General features: G+C 40.8%; 1 protein-coding gene across 2 annotated transcripts; it reads right to left on the bottom strand.

Moving 5' to 3' along the window:
• Positions 1 to 7561: 7561 nt before the first annotated feature.
• pyroxd2 (pyridine nucleotide-disulphide oxidoreductase domain 2) lies at positions 7562 to 19764 on the bottom strand. 2 transcript variants are annotated; one of them, XM_082557298.1, is made up of 16 exons: positions 19574 to 19763; positions 19220 to 19239; positions 19036 to 19129; positions 14734 to 14807; positions 14471 to 14626; positions 14161 to 14314; positions 13987 to 14048; positions 13812 to 13909; positions 13572 to 13713; positions 13347 to 13481; positions 13195 to 13267; positions 12675 to 12828; positions 11866 to 12017; positions 10255 to 10361; positions 8660 to 8780; positions 7562 to 8460 (listed from the first exon to the last, which is right to left on the bottom strand). In XM_082557298.1, the coding sequence occupies exons 1-16, from the start codon at positions 19695 to 19697 to the stop codon at positions 8390 to 8392; spliced, it is 1737 nt and encodes a 578-aa protein (XP_082413424.1). In that variant the 5' UTR covers positions 19698 to 19763; the 3' UTR covers positions 7562 to 8389. The 2 variants fall into 2 exon arrangements, with proteins under 2 accessions (XP_082413424.1, XP_082413425.1); XM_082557299.1 differs by lacking the exon at positions 10255 to 10361 and having other exon boundaries at positions 19574 to 19764.
• Between the last annotated feature and the right edge of the window lie 1663 nt (positions 19765 to 21427).

Genomic DNA, 21427 nt, shown 5'->3' with positions numbered 1-21427 from the left:
TGACTGGCGTCTTAAAGGCACATGACACTGTTATTGATTTCTAAACGGCTGAGACCTTATCAGAGAATGGCTTAACAATGGACCACGTGTTTAAATAACGTTAACAGCGTTAGGTTTAATATCTAATGCAATAGCATGTTTAATTATTATAATGATTATAAACAGATGCAAATATTATAAGATACACTCATTTACTATCCACTAACACAACTTTCCCAAAGAGCCACACGCGAAACTAATAAGTTGATTTCACTCCTGTTGAATATTAATTTTATGTCATTGTTAATTTATTGGGGCAGTTGTGATAAATTAATTATTTAAAAAAATTATTAGTTAATAGCTCACTCATGCTGTAATATAATCTCAGTGTAAATGGATGTATTTTTTAAAAAAGAAGAAGAAGAAGAAAACCCCCAAGATGTCTGTGAAGGTTCTCAGTCATCCAGGTCATCGTAGTCAAAGGAGCTTGCAAAGAAAAGCGTCTGGACTTCTTTAAGTTACTTGAAGACGTTTCACCTCTCATCCGAGAAGCTTCTTCAGTTCTAAGGTCAAATGGTGGAGAGTCCCAGATATAAACCTAGTGGGAGTTTCCCCCCACAGAGGGACAAAAGCACCCCCTGATGCTCCTCTAATCGCCTGAGCCAAGGTGTGAAACTGGGTGTGGGTCCCAATCAGCCAGAGTTTCGGGTGTGTTCATTGTGAAACTTGGCCCCACCTTATCATGCGAATTCCTGAGGTCAGATGGCCCAGGATGTGAGTGGGCGTTAAGTCGTCTGGGAAGGGATCTCAAAACTGGATTATAGATGGCAGAGAGTTGGTGTCGTAAACCCCCGCCTCTGTTCAAAGATGGTCGCTCACAGTGGACATAGATGGCTTCTTTCACTCCTCTTTCAAACCATCTGTCCTCTCTGTCCAAAATGTGAACATTGGCATCCTCGAAAGAGTGTCCTTTATCCTTAAGATGCAGATGGACTGCTGAGTCTTGTCCTGTGGAGGTGGCTCTTCGGTGTTGTGCCATGCGCTTGTGAAGTGGCTGTTTGGTCTCTCCAATGTAGAGGTCTGAGCATTCCTCGCTGCACTGTACAGCATACACCACATTGTTAAGTTTGTGTTTTGGCGTTTTGTCTTTTGGGTGAACCAGTTTTTGTCTGAGCGTGTTGCTGGGTCTGAAATACACTGGGATGTCGTGCTTGGAGAAAACTCTCCTGAGTTTCTCTGATACACCGGCTACATAGGGGATGACAATGTTGTTGCGTCTGTCCTCCCTCGCTGGTGTCTGGTCTTCTTTTCTGTGCCTCTTTGCTGACTTTAAGAACGCCCATTTAGGATAGCCGCACGTTTTGAGTGCTTCCTTTACATGTGTGTGTTCCTTCTTTTTTCCTTCAGGCTTAGAGGGAACATGTTCTGCCCGGTGGTGTAGGGTCTGTAAAATTATGATATTATTTTATGCCATGTTAGACCCCGAAATAAAGATTGTGAATTATTATGTAGTTTAAGTTGGCATTATTCTCCTGAATTAGAAGAAGGTGATAATTATTGCAGTATTTAAACTGATTTGCATTGCATTAGACTGCTGATTTATTGTGAATGAATGATATTGTTTATGATGCATTATACTGTTGAGTTATAAGGAATACTGTTCGCAGAAAGTCATCGCCTTATTTGTCTGATTAGAAGAGAATAGAACATGCTGGAGTTTTCTGCCCCATCTCAGCACGAGCAGATAAACAGGGAGCCAAGGTCGTAGCTTAGGCGCCGTGTGAGAGAAAGAATGTGAATGTTTAGGCTTTTATGATAAGATGGGAGAACCAGAGGCTATAAGAGTTTGAGCAATGCTCCACCACTTTGAGATTTGAGGCTGTCTGCATCAGTGTCCATCTCCCACGTGTGTGATCATTAAATCATCGTTTGACTCAACCCGACCGGACCAGTGTTGTTATTGTGGTTTTTCTCTTGTCTCCATCCCCAATATTTTGAACCTTAACATTTTGGGGGCTCGTCCTGTGGTATTGGGGTGGAATTTAAAAGTTTGGACGGTCCGAGGTTGTCGAACGGACAGGCACGAGCCAGTGGTCTGATTTGAGTGGACAAAAGCCGGCTTATCTAAAGGTAAGGCACTACCTGTTGAATTATTTCCAAAATGTGCCAAATTGGATATGACTAAATTAAAGTCTACTCACTGAAATTACTGGTAGAGTGTCTGTTTTGATTTTGATGAGAATCACCGTGTGTTATGCAGTTAAAGTTGCTTAAGAGTATTTAATGAAGTTGAAGAAATATGAAACTGTTCCAGAAGTAACAGAGAATGTTGGGTTTGAGTCCCTGGATAGTGAGCTGAAGGCTCAGGTAGTTTAGTAGGGAAATTAGGACAGAAACTGTTCCAGAAGTAACAGAGACTGGTTAATAGTTTTACAAATTAGGTCAGAAACTGTTCCAGAAGTAACAGAGACTGTTTAATTGGTCGTAAAAAAGTTATCTTTCTTCAGTTGGACCCGTTATGGTAAAATTTCTCAAAATCGGTTAGGTGAAAATTATTATAGGACGGCACCAGAAGTTGCTAAGAAGCACCAGATAGGACGACAGATTGTGGCCCTGTGTTTTCCTCCATTACACCTGCCACTGCATCTCGATAATCTTTGTGTTGTTCCTCCTGGGGTGTCACTCTCCCCTATCTGGCTCACATGACTCTTACCTTTTGAAAAATTATGTTTGAATCTCGCTATTCGGTCAAGAATTCTCTATGCCCTTGTTAAAGAGTTGTCTACTAGGAAAAAGTGAAATGAATATAAGTATAAAGTCCCGACGTGCACTACAGTATAAATTAATAGGTTAGGCATGTTCTCCGTGAAATTAAATAAGCTTAAAATAAATAAATAAAAATAATAAAATAAAACTCTGAGTTTAACAAAATGTTTCAAATGAAAATATCAGGTCTATCTCTCTGGCTTTCATAAAATGTAAAAAGGGTGGGAAAAAACAATTGGTAAGACCACCACCCCACACATGTGATATTATTTAAAGGTACGGTTGTCCTCTTTAAGAAACATCAGGACTTAGAAGAGTGGTAAGTAGAGTATGAGAGCTACAAGTGAACACTAAATGTACACTATGGTGTGTTAAAATAAATTAGAGGGCCGTCAGGGGGTTATGAGGGACATTTATAAAGCAAAAATCCCACAAATCTTGAAATGCACTTGAAAAGCTCACACACGAAGGTTAGCTTAGCTGACCTTGAAGAGCTCATCAGGGGGAGCATACTCCCCCTCCTTGAAGAGCTCCCCCATTCAACCCACATCACCGGAAAACAGCTAACACCAGATAAGGCAGCGTGGTGCAGCCCGAGACAACAGGATTGGAACATCTAAATAATTGTGCGAGCACCTTCAAAAGGTTTGTCGATTGACCAAAATTATGAACACGCAGTGCAGCAGGAGTTAATAGTCTTAATACCCAGGGATAAGCAGGGGAGCATGGCTGATGTGTTGAAACTGGAATTTTGTGACACTTAGTTTTGGCAAAATACAACTAAAATTATAACTGGCACTAATCAACATTAACCTGAAACTGAGGATTTTCGGACAATATAAATTAGACTAAACTAGCAAAGACTTGGTAAACATTGATTACACCTGGTACAAACATCAGGACTGATGACTATTGTAAATCTGGAGTCGAAACTAAAATAAAAAATAAGAACTAATGAAAATAGTAAAACGATTTGAACCCTGGTGTGGAGTTTTGCAACTCTGACCAGGAAGCAATATAAAATGGATTGTTGGAACAGTTGGCGTTAAAGTCTCTTTCGGCACTCCAGTCTACGATGGCATTGAACATCTTTAGCCGTTGAACATCTTTAGGGCGGAAAAGGGTTGGTGTGACCAACGGGTGGTTTGGCTTGTTGTAAGTATATTTTGAGATCAGGTGGCTCTGGATAGACCCGTTACCAGGTCTTGGAAAGAGGACAGACTCATTAAATGAGAAGAAGGAAGTTCCTGGGATTGAAGATCCTCTGGGTGAGTGGTTGATTGAAAACATTCATAAAATAAAAGCTATCTGTTGTTATTGATTGGTAATAGATTGATAATTGGCCACATTTACGGCTGTGTTGACTTGTTGTGGACGTAGTCTGCCTCATGTTTGAGCACTCTGACTAAACAGGTTGAAAATAGACACATTAGATGAGAAGAGTATGCAGCGCCACCCTGTCAGACCCCAGTGACGATGGAGCTCAGTGATGAATCAGGTGAGCTGCATTTATGGCTGTATCATGGCAGAGTTTCCCCTGCTGTGGTCAGTGAAGAAAAATCAGGAGAATGTCAAATTTAAGAGAGCCATCTATAAACGTTTATGTGTCAGGTTGAATGGGACAAAAGGGGGTGTTTTACTGTTGTTTTAATATCAGCATTTTATTGTTGTATGAGACTTATGCAACGAGCATTTATAGAAGCTTTTGACCGTATTCTAACATTTGTGTCCCTGTGATTGTTATAACCTCTGATTAGTCTTTTATTTACAGGTGTTAGGATATTGATTTAATTTTTCTTTGCAGGGGTAATCATGATAATTTATATACATATGGCAGTTTGTTGCTCATTATAGAGTTGCGCTCAAGTTAATAAGGGTCAAAAGCTACAGTCAGCGCGAGGTCTGACTGATCTATGGTGTGGAGTGACTTCGAGCATGGAGGGCTGCACGCGCTTACATAACACTAAGATCATGTTATTCTTTGTGATTTTTATTCAATTATGTCTTTTGCTAGGTATAAGTAGTGGCAGTTAATTAGACGATATTCATTAAAATATTAAAAATACTTGAGTCAGAACATTGCACGCAGATCAACTTAATATTCTGGGTAACGTGGTGCCTGCCTCACCTTTTCTTTTAATGTTCTAGTTCTGTTGATTTGACACATTGGAATGTGTCAAAAAAGGGGGGGGGGGGGAGTTGGGTTTCAACATCAAACAAGGATTGTTTGAACATTTTTATAACTTGATTTGTGTCTTTAATAACTTAGGAATGGTAAAGCTTAAGCTAATGGTGGCCCGAGAAGTTTACGGTCTTTTGTAGAGAATCAGTGAGAAGCATAAATCATTATTTATTTATCATTATTTCCATCCACTAGAAGGTCAGTAGATAATAACATTAGATTATTAGGGCTAGGAAGGGGGTGTTTTGGTTTTCTGTCTCTTACAGAGAAAGGAACAGACACCAGACGAGGCCACAGAGATACGAGGGTCCTTCGCAGCAGAGACAGATACAGTGACTGCCGAGACACCAACTGGGTCCAAGGGTCATGGCGTTTGGGCTCCAGCTAGTCACTTCAAAAGGATGAATCCCATAAATACAGCAATAACCATGAAGGGGTTGACGGAAATCCGGAAACACCAGACCAACGAGGTTCGAGAGGCTCTTGGGCAAAAGGGGGACGCCTTCCTGTTCTTTTCTGGAGGATACACGGGAGACACAGGACCCGAGGATACACAGATCGTTGTTTGAAATAGGGGCAGAATAATCCCCTGATCTGTGTCACGACTGAAGGGTTGTCTAACCCCTGAGGTTGAAGTAAGAAGAACAGAGGATCACGCAACTGGACGACACTGGTAGCTGCAGCAATAAAATAAAGGTTAAGAGCTCTTCGGACAGAGGTTCTAGTCTACGTCTGAATGGTATAAGGGAACACCAAATAAAGCTGTGGGAGAACAGGGGAGTGTCATCTGGACCTGCTATCCTTGTAGTAATAGTTTGTCTTGCACCTGACTTGCGCAAACACAGAGGTCATCTTACATATGGTTTGCCCGTCAGGGGGACAAAGGACCTCAGGAGTGAGAAGAGATGAACCTGGCCACACTGGGCTACAGGGTGTTTGTGAGCTCATTAGAATAATGAGCTCATCAGGGGGAATTGTAAAATTATGATATTATTTTATGCCATGTTAGACCCCGAAATAAAGATTGTGAATTATTATGTAGTTTAAGTTGGCATTATTCTCCTGAATTAGAAGAAGGTGATAATTATTGCAGTATTTAAACTGATTTGCATTGCATTAGACTGCTGATTTATTGTGAATGAATGATATTGTTTATGATGCATTATACTGTTGAGTTATAAGGAATACTGTTCGCAGAAAGTCATCGCCTTATTTGTCTGATTAGAAGAGAATAGAACATGCTGGAGTTTTCTGCCCCATCTCAGCACGAGCAGATAAACAGGGAGCCAAGGTCGTAGCTTAGGCGCCGTGTGAGAGAAAGAATGTGAATGTTTAGGCTTTTATGATTAGGTGGGAGAACCAGAGGCTATAAGAGTTTGAGCAATGCTCCACCACTTTGAGATTTGAGGCTGTCTGCATCAGTGTCCATCTCCCACGTGTGTGATCATTAAATCATCGTTTGACTCAACCCGACCGGACCAGTGTTGTTATTGTGGTTTTTCTCTTGTCTCCATCCCCAATATTTTGAACCTTAACAGGTCCTAATTACTCCAAGTTTGTGTTCCAAAGGGTGATGGGAGTCAAAGAGGAGGTACTGGTCCGTGTGTGTGGGCTTCCGGTAAACTTCGATGTTGAGTTTGCCGTTCTCTTCAATGTGCACAGCGCAGTCCAGGAAAGGCAAACAGTTGTCCTTTGTGTCTTCCCTGGTGAACTTGATGTTTTTATCCACAGCGTTAATGTGCGCAGTGAAGGATTCCACTTCTTGTGTCTTGATTTTGACCCAGGTGTCGTCCATATATCTGTACCAGTGGCTGGGTACTCTTCCTTTGAAAGAGCCAAGAGCCTTCCTTTCCACTTCCTCCATGTAAAGGTTGGCTACAATAGGTGACACGGGGGAGCCCATGGCACAGCCATGTTTTTGTCTGTAAAAGCCTTCGTTGTATTTGAAATATGTAGTGGTGAGGCAGAGGTCTAACAGTGTGCAGATCTGATCGGGTGTGAAGTTGGTCCTGTCCTCCAAGGAGCTGTCTTCTTGTAGTCGTTTTCTGACAGTCTCCACGGCCTCCGTGGTGGGTATGCAAGTGAAGAGAGAGACTACATCAAAGGACACCATGGTTTCATCTGGATCCAGGGTAAGTTTCTGGACCTTGTCGGTGAAGTCGGTGGAGTTCTTGATGTGGTGTGGGGTGTTCCCCACGAGAGGAGCAAGGATGGTAGCAAGGTGTTTAGCAATGTTATAAGTGGCTGAGTTTATGCTACTGACTATGGGTCTGAGTGGGACAGCTTCCTTGTGGATTTTAGGAAGTCCATAGATGCAGGGTATGGCATCCCCTGGGTAAAGGCGGTGATATGTAAGGCGGTCAATAATTTTGTCCTTTTCAAAGTCTTGAAGGCAAGCTATAACTTTCTTTTTGTAGCTGCTTGTGGGGTCTCGCTTTAAGGCTTCGTAGGTATTGTTGTCACTGAGGAGAGTAGTGATCTTTGTATGGTAATCTGTAGTGTTTAGGACCACGGTGCATCTCCCCTTATCAGCTGGTAAAACAGTGATGTTGTGGTCTTTGCTCAGGGAAGCGACGGCCTTCTTTTCCTGTATCCTGTATTTCCTGTATCCCCCAAGAATATCCTTTCAGGGTGTGGAAAAGAAAAATCAACTTTAATTTGCATTAATAAGGTTTTAAGATATTTCTAAGCTGTTAAAATGATTTTAATAACCAACAAAAGATACATAGTAAAAGATTGAATTTAAAACCGATTAGGTCACATTTTGTGAGTTATCCACCATTAATTTCAGGACAGGACAGGGCATGTCTCACAACAGAAAATTATTAAAACAGAATTGTATATTATAATGTGGGTAAAATACAATTGCTTCAAGCTATTTCTTTTGGAAAACACCTATGTTTTAGTATCATGACACTCTAAGCTGTGACATCAGCCCCAAGTGAAATAAATGCAACATAAGAAACAAACAATCATACATGGTTTAAAGGAAATTAGACATGGCTTCAGTTTATTTAAAAGTATTCAAATAGAGTAGTAAAATGTTCCTTTGTGCATGACTATCATCACTTCACAGTTTTTGTTAATTTAATTAAAACAAGAATTAGTTTTTCTAATAATACGTTTGCATTCAGTTTGCTTTGGTGGCATCAGTAATTTTCCGGTGGCTCACAGGTTGGTGTTGATTTTGTGTTTTTCCACTGGTAAACCTTTCACGTGGCCTTCCTGTCCAGACCTGTTTTATTGCGCTCTACTTGTCATTTTTAATCCCATGTCATTTGTATTATTACGTCAGTCATTTAACTATTAAATCATAATGATCTAATCATAAGTTAATCTAACAAGTGGCTGGTTTTTGTTGTAATATGACATTGATTTTTTCAAGCTAGTCACATTCACTCTAAAGAAATGTAGTGCATAGATAAGCGGACCACACATTGATAATGTTATCTGATAATGCCCTCAGCGACGTTTCAAGTCAGCGATGACGGTAAGGGCTGCATTCCAGCCAGGGGAACCCATCACACCCCCACCTAAAAATGACATATCGACATGGAAAAATTAGCCATCCTGGCCGTCATTTATCATCAGCAGTGAAGGCATGGGCACATCTTAAGATCAAAGGTTCATTAAGTGTGCTCTCTAAGACCAGCTAACATTGTATTATTACTGTACAACATAATAAACAGCCTTATTTGCAATTCTGCGTTCAGCTGAGCATTAAAAGCAAACCTGGATGACAGCCACTGCCACACAGATAGAGCCCTTTAATTGGTGAGCGGTAGTCTGCGAGAGAGGGCAAGGGTCGTGTTAAGTAGAGCTGGTCCAGTGACATTGATCCATGGAAGATATTCTGTAAAAACAAGACCAAAAGTTTAAATTCCCCTTTTGTTTTTCCTTCCAGGGCTATAAGTAGAAAAATAGTAGGGGTGGGTTTTTATAATCGATTCATCGATTAAAATCGATTCTGGCTTGGATAACGTAAAATCGATTCATTAAAATCCTGAATCGATTTTTTAATATAAATTTATTTTGTCCGAAATGCCAGAATCTCTGGTGACATCTCACAAAATTTCAAGAACCACCAAACAGTAAATGAGAGCAGGTACAGGGATTCTGCACATAGACTTAAACACACAGCGCGACCCGCGGATCAGAATCAGTTAGATGTCGCCTTTCTCACAGTCGGGGCTGAAAGCCGACAGCTCGCTGATCCGGGTCCGCGCTTTGTGTTCACGCCCTTTATGCGCTGATTCTAAAGCTGTTAGTTTGATCTCTCTCCAAACAATATTGACCGAACCAGCAGCTAAAGAAGATCCAAACGCTTCACATAAACATCGTCATGAATTCACTCTTTTACTGTTTTGCTTCCATTGCGATGCGCAGCTCTCTCTCTCTCTCTCTCCCTCCCCCTCTCTCCCTCCCACCCTCTCTCTCTCGAACAGTTTCGCTTTCTTCATTATTCGCTTGCTTGTTACGCACAAGTCTACTGTTGTTTACAGCGCTGTCGGCCGCTGTTTTTTCCCTTTTACATTCTTCCGAAAAGAAAGCCTCATTTCTGCTGTTCAATACTGAACAAATTTAAACTTTTTAATATTATTCAAAATGCAAAATGCTTAGCCGTGTGTCTAATAAAACCGCTGTAACGTCAGAGGTAATGTTCATTAATTAATGGTTTTCTTTCGTTTTTGATGTACTGCAGAATATTTTTATAAAATCCCAGGCCAGGAAAATCACCTACATGTTTTTCTGTGTTTTATCTTCAGCTACTTTGACACAAAGGCATCTGCTGTGATGCTCACACCTTGGATAAAGTCTTGAGAGTGTCAGCTTCCTTTTTATAGATACAAAAATATGTAAATGTTCTGATCTGAATTATACTTCTGACTGTCAAAATTTCCCAGATTTAAATCGAATCGAATCGAATTAAATCGAATCGTGGATCGAATCGATTTGGGACCTTGTGAATCGGAATTGAATCGATTCTAGAAATCAGTGACGATACCCAGCCCTAAAAAATAGCCTCCCTTGTGGTTATTTACTGTTTTCTTCATACAAAGGAGGCAGAAGCAAATGCAGTTAAGCGATTAAGTGTCACACAGTGTGTGAACTTTGATTCTGGCTCGTGCTGTAATAAAGCTGCCTGTCACCATTAACTGCTTATACAACAGCCACGTCCCAAAGTAGGCAGTTAGTGACTGAACACTGAAAATAATGCAAATGACTTACTCATCCAGTGAACAGCTGACTGTGTCAAACAAATAAGTGGCGTGTCAACATTCAAAGTGTTGCTCAGTGCTACAGCATCCACAGTGCATAGTATCTACCCCTCCAGTGAGCCCAAAGATCCTCTCCAGGTCAGGAGGGGCCAGGATGTCCCTGCCCACCACGGACTTTTTAAACCCAGGGGCGTATTGCTCTACCCAGTCAAACACTGAGGAGACAGAAACAGACATGCTTTTCACTCAAACACATTAATCAACATACACGACATTTAAAGAGTCCAATTCATTTGAATATTTTAATAAGTTTGGAGAAAATATATTCCTAAGATTCACCAGTCAATTTGTAAACTTGACTCATTGTTCCATTTAAACTGTAAGAAAATGTCTAAGAAAGTTCCCTTCAGTGTCATTGAAGCCTGCTACAGTGAGGCTTTAGAGCTTGAAAAGAAGGTAACTGGACTTCTTTAGGTTTTTTAAAGAGGGTTAAGGTCTCATCCAGGAGGCTTCTTCGGGTATTTAAATGCTAGCAGGTTTTATCCCATACATGAGCCAAGGTTTGACAAAAGGTGTGGCTCACTACAACCAGAGGTTTCAGGTGCACTGGAATATCATGCTTTGATAGTTCCTCTGATAGACCTGCTACATAAGTGATGACAATGTGGTTCCATTTCTCCCTCATTCTGTTTCTCCCTTGTTGGTTTCTCACCTTATTTTCGTGCATCTTTGCTGATTTGATGAAGGACCAGTTGGAGTAACCACATTTTTTGGGAGTTTTTTTTACTTGCATGTGTTCCATTGTTTCCCTTTCTAGATAAGAGGGAACACTTTCTGCCTGGTGTTGCAGGTTCCTGATCACCCCAAGTTCACATTTCAGTAGGTGGTGGGAGTCAAAGAGTAGCTACTGGTGTGTGTGTGTGTTTTCAGTAAACTACAATTTTGAGGCTTCCATCCTCCTAAATGCACACAGCCAGAAATAGCAAACTATTAATCTTTGTATTTTCCCTGGTAAACTTTATGTTTCTATCCACTGAGGTCACATGAATACTGAAGGCTTCTACTTCTTAGATTTTGACCCAGGTGTCATCCACATATCTACTGTGGCTAGGTTAGGTGCTATTAATTTGAAAGAGCCAAAGAGCTTTACTTTTAACTTCCTTCATGGAAAGGTTGGCTATGGGAAGTCCATGGCAGTACCCAACCCCCCACACCAAAACAATAGTTGCATTTAACATACATGCTGCTGAGGTAGAAGTCTAACAGTGTACAAATCTGATCGAGGTAGGGCTGGTTCTGTTGTGTAAGGAGCTGTCTTGCTGTAATCAGTTTCTCACAGTCGCCACTGCCTTGGTTGCAGGTATATAAGTAAAAAGCAAGACCACATCAAAGGACACTATGGTTTCATGTAGATCTAGTGTACGTTCAAGGCTTTTTCTTTTGAAGTCAGTAGAGTTTTTGATATGATGCGGTGTTACCCACAAGCACAGCTGAGATGGTGAAAAGGTGCTTGGAAATGTTGTATGTGGCTGGGAGGTGGAACATCTTCAAAAAAGTCCAGTCACCTTTAAGATCTTAAGACTACTATGAACTGGATGACTGTGAATCTAAACAAACATACTGCCATAGTAAGCTAGAACTAAATCTACCAGCAGTAAACATGTTTGGCACGCTCAAAACATTAAGAAGTCCAGAGAGTGGAGCATTTGTGTTTCTAACCAGTGTCTGCAAATGCCTCCCGGTCCTGGTCTGTCCACTCCCTGCCTTCTATATAATAGGGGGTGAATTGGGTAAAAAGTGACACCACATGGCAGCCAGGGGGAGCCAGAGTAGGATCCAGCACAGAGGGGATGGTCATTTCCACCATAGGCCTACAAGACCAGAGGAACATGATGCAACCAGATGATGGATTGACAAACATGTTGGATAAAGATTTTCTAAAGATATATTTGGGTGATAATGTTCAAGTAAGTGCTGACTGTGAATTCTTTTATCCTTAGCGGGATGTAAACTAGTTCAAGGGTAAGTAAGTGTTATCTGTGAGATAAGGATACTGCACGTGGACTACTTATGTGAGTAACCTGGAAAAATATATGTTGAAAATACATAACCTAAAAAAATTGTATTAAGCTATATGAGAAAGTATATTTTATTGTACAATCTCAAAGGTTTTAAGGTTGAAGTGCTAAACATTCACACTACTCACTTTAATACGTTCTACCATTTGCAACTACACAGTTAATCCCTTATCTCAGTAACAAGTGCCTAAAACTTTGCCCTGTATTTTCCAGTTCACTAAGAAGTGTACATGTGCACTGCACAAATCTGTGCTTGAACATTAACTAAAGCTAGTTTTCTTTTCTTCCCCAGAACATCCTTTGTAAGCCTTTGTAAAGGCTTATTCTGTTCTATTCTATTCTATTCTATTCTATTCTATTCTATTCTTCCCTCAGTGGGACATTTCAGCTTGATTTGGCATGCACAAATCTGACATTTTTAAAAGAACACTTATGCGAAGACATGTTCACCTTGCTGAGGGTCGTTCATTTTTTGCTTCCTTATATGCTGTTTCCAAAACATCCACACTTTCGCAGTTCAGATGGATTGAGCACTGATGGTGTGATCCAGGTTTATCACCTGGTGTGGGAGATGCTAAGAAGTTTGGCAACTTGTCTACTGCCACTGTTAAAAAAAAAAGAAAGAAAAAGAAAGAAAGAAAGAAAGAAAGAAAGAAAGAAAGAAAGAAAGAAAGAAAGAAAGAAAGAAAGAAAGAAAAAAGAGATCACAACAGGTAAAATGACATGGAATGAGTGTATGTGCTTCATTTTCTTTCATTTTCTTAATAAACTTCAAATTTTGGTCGAGCGTGCAGAAGACACTGGAAGCTGAATAACTGTTGAGACCCAGTTTCTTCATAGGATTAAACATCTGATACAAAACCCACCAAAACAAACCATTTTTCCAAAGATGACTAAAAGATGTACGTTTTTACCTCAGTATATTATATTGCCAGTCTTAACTTTAAGTTCTGATTGATGAAAGACTCACCGTTGATCTTGGTAACAGGTGAAGTGTAGTCGATCTGGTCTACTGCTTTGATGAATTCTGAAGAAAGAGCAGACTGTAGTGATACAAGAGGTCAGAATAAGGGACTTTGTTCAGAGCTTTGCTTAGAAATGGTGTTCAGTTTTCTGAGTTACCTGTGGTGTCAGGTTTTTGAAGGTAATATATGGGGTAGCATTTGATAAAACAACTTTACTGTGGATTTCTGTGCCGTCCTTTAGCACCACACCCTTAGCATCACCATCTGAACCAACCAGGATCTGGCTTACATCCTGCCAAAGATAAATGCAAGAAGTTAGGGAAGCTAGAACATAATTTCCCATGAATCCATGAAATAAACAACATCAAATCAAGGTGATTACCTTTTCTGTAAAGATGTCAACACCATAAGATCGAGCAGCACTAGCAATAGCCTGAGACACACCTCCCATGCCTCCTTCTACATAACCCCAGGCACCCTTTTCCTTCTCCACCTCTCCCATCACATGGTGCAAGAGAACATACCTGCAAGTCAAAACCATCAAGTCACTTGTAATTCTGTCCAGCTAGATCTAAGATTACGAGAGTTTGGTTGTCATAGGCTGCTGTAAAATGTGTCTCACCCACTGCCAGGATTACTAGGACTGGTCATGGCTCCTATTACACCATCAGTAGCCAGAGTGGCTCTCAGTGGCTCAGAATCAAACCACTGAGTGAGAATCTTTCACACAAAATACACGTTATCTATGCAATCTAAAAATAAGAGGAACTAACGTCTTTGTTTAATCGCTAACCAACCTTCATTATTGGAGCAGTTACGATTTCATAGAAGTCTGGAAGGTTTTTGCCCAGTTTTAGACCTTTGGATTAAGAGCCAGAAATATTAATGACTAAATTAATGCAGTGTACAAATTAAGTACTTGCTAAATTTGGAGAATAAAAAATGTTTAAAAAATAAATAAACCAACCCACCACATCTGAAGATGGGCATCAGTGTTTTAGCTGCAGCCACCCTCCGTCTCAGTGATCCAGAAGTGAAACCTGGAATATCTACAGGTGGAGCATCCAGGAGAGGGTTCATAGCATCTGCTAGCCTCTCCAAGTGTGCAACAAATTCAGGATAAGCCTGTATGTATGTTGAGGAATAGGGGAAGATGTAGGTAAGCAAAGGTGTGTGGGATTGTATCACATAGAAATAAAGGTCCAGCAAAGCAAAGAACATTTTTTTGGATCAACCTAAATGAACAATTACTTATTATGTTTATTTTCAAACCTAAATCACCTTAGCATCCTTCTGTGAGAACTTGCCGATCTCCATCTGGTTGGTGGCCAGATCTGAGCCCAGAGTGAGAGAACGTGGAGGAGCACCTCTCACCCCTTCCTCCAACATGGGGGTGAAGGCATGGGGGTCTCTCATATACACCTTCAGCCCATGTTTCTGAATTTGTAGAAAAAGGGGGAAAAATGATGAACTGCAGCAAGGCTAAGGACTGATATTATCTCATGATATCTAGAATCTTTCTTTGTGATTCTGGTTTTGTGTACCTTGAGCTCCAGGTCTCTGTATATGTGCGGTCTTAACAAACTGAGCAAGTAGGAACACCTAGAGAAGCGGAAACCTGCAAACCAATGTAATTTCTCTTAGAGGAGTAAAATTTTAGGTTACTTGCATAACCTACGGTTCCCAGAGTAGCATGAGTGCGATATCTCACTACGGGATGCACCTCCCTGCATGAAGCATGTCTCTTCTGTATCTCTACCAATCCTGATTGGCTGGTGATTGTAACGACCACGTCGGGCATAGCCTCCCACCTTTAAATAGGTTGCGCTATTAGATAGTCATTATTTAAGATAAGCACCTCTTCTTGCTTTGCCCCAGCACGAAAGGTTGCTTGGTAAGACGACTCACTCATGCTACTCTGAGAACTGGGGTTACGCAAGTAACCTAACGTTCTCTTTTCAAGCATTTGTTTCGATGTGTCACCATGGGAAATGGAGACTCCCGTATTGCCAGACAATAGTTATCTACTTTTATTTCAAGCAATCATGGCAATATATCTCCACAAGCAGTGCCGGTCCTAGCCTGTTTGGCTACTCCCTCTGCCCCCACCCCCACCCCCACCCCACACACACACACACACACACACACACACACAGACAAAACATAAAGCTGTTGTACACACACACACACACACACACATATGAAGAGAGAGAGAGTATGCATAGTATGGGGTTCAGTTTGAAAGAAGCCCTGAAAGAAGAGAACTATTTGTGCAGGTGGAAAAGAACGAGGCATGCTCTGAGCATGTTCACTCTCTCCTCTGACAGACAAACTGTCATTTTGATTGAGTCCAGAGATAAACTGGGGAATGTTATATGTTGTACTGGAGCCAACACAATCTTTTTGCTATTTATTATGAAGCCCAGGTGAGCCACGCCAGAAAGAGCCAGTCATCTAAATATGTTGCCAGATGAATGGCCCCCTGTCTCAGCAGTGCTATCGCCACTTCTGTGAAACAAGCAAACACTTTGGGGCTCAGTGACAGACCAAAAGGCAGCACTTTGTAACAGACACCCCGAAGAGCAAACCTTAGATACCTCCTTTGTGGAGGGTAAATGGGAATGTGAAAATATGTGTCCTTCAGGTCGATGGAATTGAACAAGTGGGCAGTGGAACATGCTTTATCAAACAAGAGTGTGTGCTTGTAAGGTTCAACACGGAGACAGAGCCTGTTGTTGCTGAAACAAAGTCTCCTTCCTCAGCAGCTTGGGTGTATGGGCTCCATACGCATATCAGCGAGGGGTCGATGGGGCAGCAGAGCCCTTACAACACACTCCAGAACATGGCAGGTGAATGGGAAATATTCAGCTTCTCCACCTGGGGTAACAGAGGAGGCTGTCAGGCCATTCTCTTCTTCCTCCCGGCATACTGACTGACAGGCTGTGTGGGTTAGCCCTTCAGTGGCCTGCCCTGATCTCCTGCCTGAGTGGGGGTACTGGTGGTAGCTGGGACTTCCTTCGTTTGGAGATAGCAAATTGAGTGGGAAGCCAGACGAACACCTGCGTGAAGGTCTATCTCGGGGCAGGAGCAGGTGTTGACTCAGTTTTCCGGGGGAGGCAGAGCTTGAATGCCTCATCCTCTCTCTCATATTTCTGCTGAATATCCCATCAAGCACGATCGGCATGACCAAAATGTCCTCCTCCTCCCTCTCTGACAGGTTTGTCAGGTTGACCAATCTGGCTCGCTCGTGCAACGCCATCATCCCCATGGATTTTCTTGTGGCTTGGACTGCGCAGTGCTGCATGCTGAGTGAAATATGTGTGATCACAGTAATTTCTTCCCAGACATTTGGGTCAGGTCTGGTTGCCATGCCCCCACATAGCACTGGCTGGTAGGAAACAAAAATGGGGGAAACATTCAGTGCCATTACAGCTAAAAGCCACCGCTTTGTAGGCCCTCTCGGTCATGATGGACTGAAAGCGGTCTGCCTTCGATGGGAGTATGGGGCTCCTGGAGGAGGCTTTAGCCAGCCATGAATGGAGGTGGCCTGCAACTAGCGGCTCCATGTGGGGCACACAGAGTAGGCCGTGCTTCTCTATGCCCTCAAAATCCAGGGAAGAAGGCCCTTGGATGGCGGTTCTGCTGCTGAACGGGAGGCCCTCCAGGAGGCAGTTACCTCTTCCAGCAGCACCAGGAAGACTGGGAGACTGGGAGTTCTCTTCAGAGAACCACTGCGGCTAGGCCCAGCTGTGAGCCCCAGCCTGTGGTTCGGTTTCCGTGACTCCCTCCTTGTCACCACCAGTGACCACTTCCAGTGGTATGACACCCGATCTATGGTGACGATTTGGGTTCAGGAGAAAACAGCTATGGGAATTAGCTAACACTCCTGTCTGTGGAAAGTTAAGCTAGTTAGCCCTAGAAGGTTGAGATTGGGCCGAAATGAGGAGAGGATTGTGAATAATGTCTATGTAGTAACCAGTGATGTAACGAGTAATCTAACCAATTACTATTCCTATCGTTACAACGCTGTTACCGTTACTAACAAGAAAATGCAGCGCAGTCGCATTGCTATTTTTCAACAAACAGATGGTTGAAGCTGTGTTCAGCTTACCGCATCTTATATCAGTTGCACGGAAGTAGCTGTCTACATAAGTAATCTGGGCGCTACAGCTTTAAGCAGCTGCATGCGCCCCCGACGGCGGCAATCACTTTCTGGCAGACGATCACTTTTTGGCACAACACCTGGAGCTAAGGGGCAAAACAATCGCATGAGTGCTGCTGTTTGACTCAGGAAGAATCGTGCTAAGCCAATCACAACTACTTTAAGATGACAAAGCAACAAGGTGATATATACCAGAGTCATGATAAACAATATATACGCAGCGTTTTTTCCTGAATAGTTTCGTCACGTTTACTATCTAAGGACAGCAAGCACTCTCTGCTTATGACCAAACAAAAAAACAGCCCATTTGTGTTGGTGGAAAAATGCACCATGTCGACCAATCAAAAATAATATGGCAACATAACATTTGGTTGTTTAGGAAGAGGGGGAAGTTTTAGGAGTGACGGCGAGTGAGAGAGACTGTAGAAAAAGAGAGAGCGAGTTTTGAGATGTGAGAGATCTGTGACATTTAGCGTGTTTGGGTTAATGTGTTGTCTTGTGTAGTTAGTGTGTAGTGTTGTGGATAGTTTTGTGTTGTGTGTCAGAACAATGAGGCGACTGCTGTCTCCAGGTAAAAAACAGGAGTGATACACCTGCTGCTGTCAGACCTGCAGGTATCAGGCTGTGATGTTCTCCTTTAAGGTGGACAGAAATTATGTTTTTGGAGTCGCACAAATCATTTGTGGCATCTTATTGAATGCAGAACAGCTGATTGTTATGTAATTAGTTTGAAATGGTTATTTTAAAAAAAAGGTAAAAGGTAAAATAACAAAACAAATAACTTTGTTGTTTGCAAAACTTGTGCATAGGATTTTAAAATTGACAATTGCATTTAAAGTTATGGAAGTTATGAAATATGAAATATGATTCAATAAACATGTTTGTGGTTGTTACAGTAAAAATATAACTTTTTCTACTCTGATTTTATGTTTTCTGTCTGATTTTAAATCAATTGTGTTAATACAGTATGTCAAAATGAAAACATAACTGTAAATTCAGGCACGTGAGGTTGTGCTGAAAAGAATGATACCAAACAAGGCAAAGTAAATAGTTTTTAAAGGTGTAATGTAGAGGTAAAATCAAAAGTAGTAAAAAATGGCCAATTATACCCTGGACCCCAGAGGGTTAAACATTTTTTTTAAAGTAACGCAATAGTTACTTTTCAAGTAATTAATTACTTTTACAATATTGTAACTCAGTTACTAACTCAGTTACTTTTTTGAAGAAGTAACTAGTAACTATAATTAATTACTTTTTCAAAGTAACTTGCCCAACACTGGTAATAACATAAGCTATTTCAAGGTTGGTGCCGATCAAATTGGTGGACTAAGATACATGCTCCTCCTTCTGAGGAATACACAGGAAGGTACATCCCATAGTGAGACATCGAAACAAATGCTAGGAATGAGAACAGTACGTGACATAACACACATTTAATAAATATTAAATAAAGCAATTACCAGTAAAGGGTGAGTTCACCCAAATAAGAGAAAACCTGTATTTCTTCAAACAATTAGATAGTTTCCATAAAAATCAGTGTGTGATTGTTCAGTGTCACTGTGACTAGTTTTTCAGTGGAAGAAATTCTTGCACCCCAAAATTAACAAATGTATTTTAAGTTTAAGAAACAGAAACAAATATATACTTTTTTTTTATATTTAATTGAGCTAGAAGTCAATCCTACCAGGGAAGATTTCCTCTGAAACAGCTGCACCTCCCAGCACATGTCTGCGTTCCAGCACTGCTGCCTGCAGACCTCCCTTCTGAAGATATGTAGCCTACAGGCATACAAAGCACACATCACTTTCACCACAGTACTGAAACCTTACTGCAAAAGCAGGTGTTAGGAAGTAACTATGTAAACTCACTGCCACCAGTCCGTTGTGTCCTACAAAGAGATGTAAAATACGCAATTTAAAACCGATTCCGATGCATGAAGTTTCAAAAAGTTGTTCCATAATTAGGTTTTTAAAATATTTTGTGTATACAGTGTGCCCTGCAGTAATGAGTTCAAAGTTGAATAATTAAGATTAAACTATGCACAGCCGTAAACGGAGTAAATTCAGTTATCTTGGAATGCAATATTTATTTTACTATACGAAATTACCTTATTTATACTACAATCCTACAAACTCAGATTTATCGTTTTTGCAAAATCTATCGCCCGTTATTACAGTATACGTCGCTCTCTGCATTTCTTTCCTACAGTCCACAAATCTCACCTCCACCGATGACCAATGCGTCGTAGTTTGATTTTAAAGCAGTGTGACTTGACCTGGAGCCTGTCACTGTACCCGCAAGGGTCACAGCCCTCCACCATCGGTTAGCCAACGCTGCTAGAGCCATGGCAGGAGTTTGGACTCTTCCACTTCAATCCCTCCCTCTTTTGTGGTGAAGTAGATCCGGGTTTCATACTGGAGGCGACCCTTTATGGACCTCATCAGTTAGGGAAATAGATACAGAGATATGGAAGTAAACTATAGTAGTTATATGATGTATAATGGTTCACTTCTGACGTATTGATAAGAGAGGGAGTGAAATGACACATGAACTTTGCACAGATAGCTAATGTGGTATTTCTGTCACATGAGGCAGTTTTTATACACTTTGAGTTTACGCTGTTACAGTTAAAGTTTAGTACACATCCTTCTTCTGCCCTGATACTGGCTACGCCCATAGCAGAAATACTAGGATACATAAAATACATTTTAATGTGGATATTTATTCGATTTAAAGTCACAAAGTAATTTTAAAAAAGAAAACCAAACGTGTTGGTGTTATTCTGGAAGTGAACACATGGTGGCGGGGTTGTTCCATTAATATCAGGTTCACAGTTCGCGTCAGCACATCGGTAATATGCACTGTATGTATTGTACGTACAGTTCAAAAGTGGGGAGACTCACTAGCGAATTGAAAAGAGCAGCATTGTATATAGTTTTTTATTTTATTTACAAGGATCTTGACTCTACTCCCTGCTTCAATTTAAACACAGTAGCATACTTTCAATATCAAGTCACAGGACACATTAACATTACCTCTAATTCACTGGTTCACTTGTTTTGAATGTTTTTGCTGGGCATAAATGTGATAAGCTTAAAAACAAACAAACAAGCAAAAACTATGAAGCTACATTCTCTGATTTCACTGGGATATTTTAAAGGTTATGTTCATTTATCTCAAACTACTATTGCAAATGTTTTTTTTTTTCTTAATTTGTGATCATGTATTATCTATTATCTATATGGTTCTTTGTAAACAGGTCTCTCTTGAAAAATAGATTTTGATCTCAACTACAACCTGGTTAAACAAACAATTTAATAAAAAATATTAAATATAAAGTCTTTCTTATACTGACAGGCAGAACTTGGGAATTTGCAAAAATCAGATTTTTTTTAGTATGTAAAAAGCTGAAAGGATTAAATTGATTAATTTAATTTAATTTAAAAATTCAATATGAAAAGTATGATAATCCAGAAGTGTCATCAGTCTTGGCTGGTTTGTGGCTGTATTTGAGTTATCTCACTGTACGGGCTCACATTAAGAGCTTTAAGATGAGCTCTTAACACAGAATAGTTTCCTAGTGCTGCTGTTGAGGATGTCATGTTGGCCTAGTGGTTCATTCACCTTGCATTAATGGGATAAGAGGCCATACATCATGCTATGAAACAATCCAGGGAGTAAATGGAGCAGGAGAAGGAGATCTAAGGAAGGGAGGGTGTTAAATGGTACAAAAACAACCGAACACAGCAGAATATAAGCAAGTTATCTTCTCATCTTCTCCATATAATTTTGATTTTTGACTATGTTTTGCTTAGACAGTGTAAAATAATTCCTGAGGTTTATATAGATTGTGCACTCTCTTGGTAGGGGAAATGAAATGATGTGTTATGGTGATCTAGAGTTTCCCGCTAGACCTAACATGCCTCTCCCCCGGTGTATTACAGTAGCATTAGTTTCATGGAAGAGAAATGATCCAGATATGCTGTCTGCTTGGTTTTCCTTTAAGGAACGTCTGCGGTAAATCATCCAATCAACCTTAACTAGATCAGAAGATCAAGGCAAGAGATTTTCTTCTT

Source organism: Aulonocara stuartgranti (assembly GCF_965226115.1).
Source record: "Aulonocara stuartgranti genome assembly, chromosome: 13".
NCBI lineage: Eukaryota > Metazoa > Chordata > Actinopteri > Cichliformes > Cichlidae > Aulonocara > Aulonocara stuartgranti.
The sequence above is the reverse complement of the archived record's forward strand: the minus strand, read 5'-3'. Positions and strand labels throughout refer to the sequence as shown.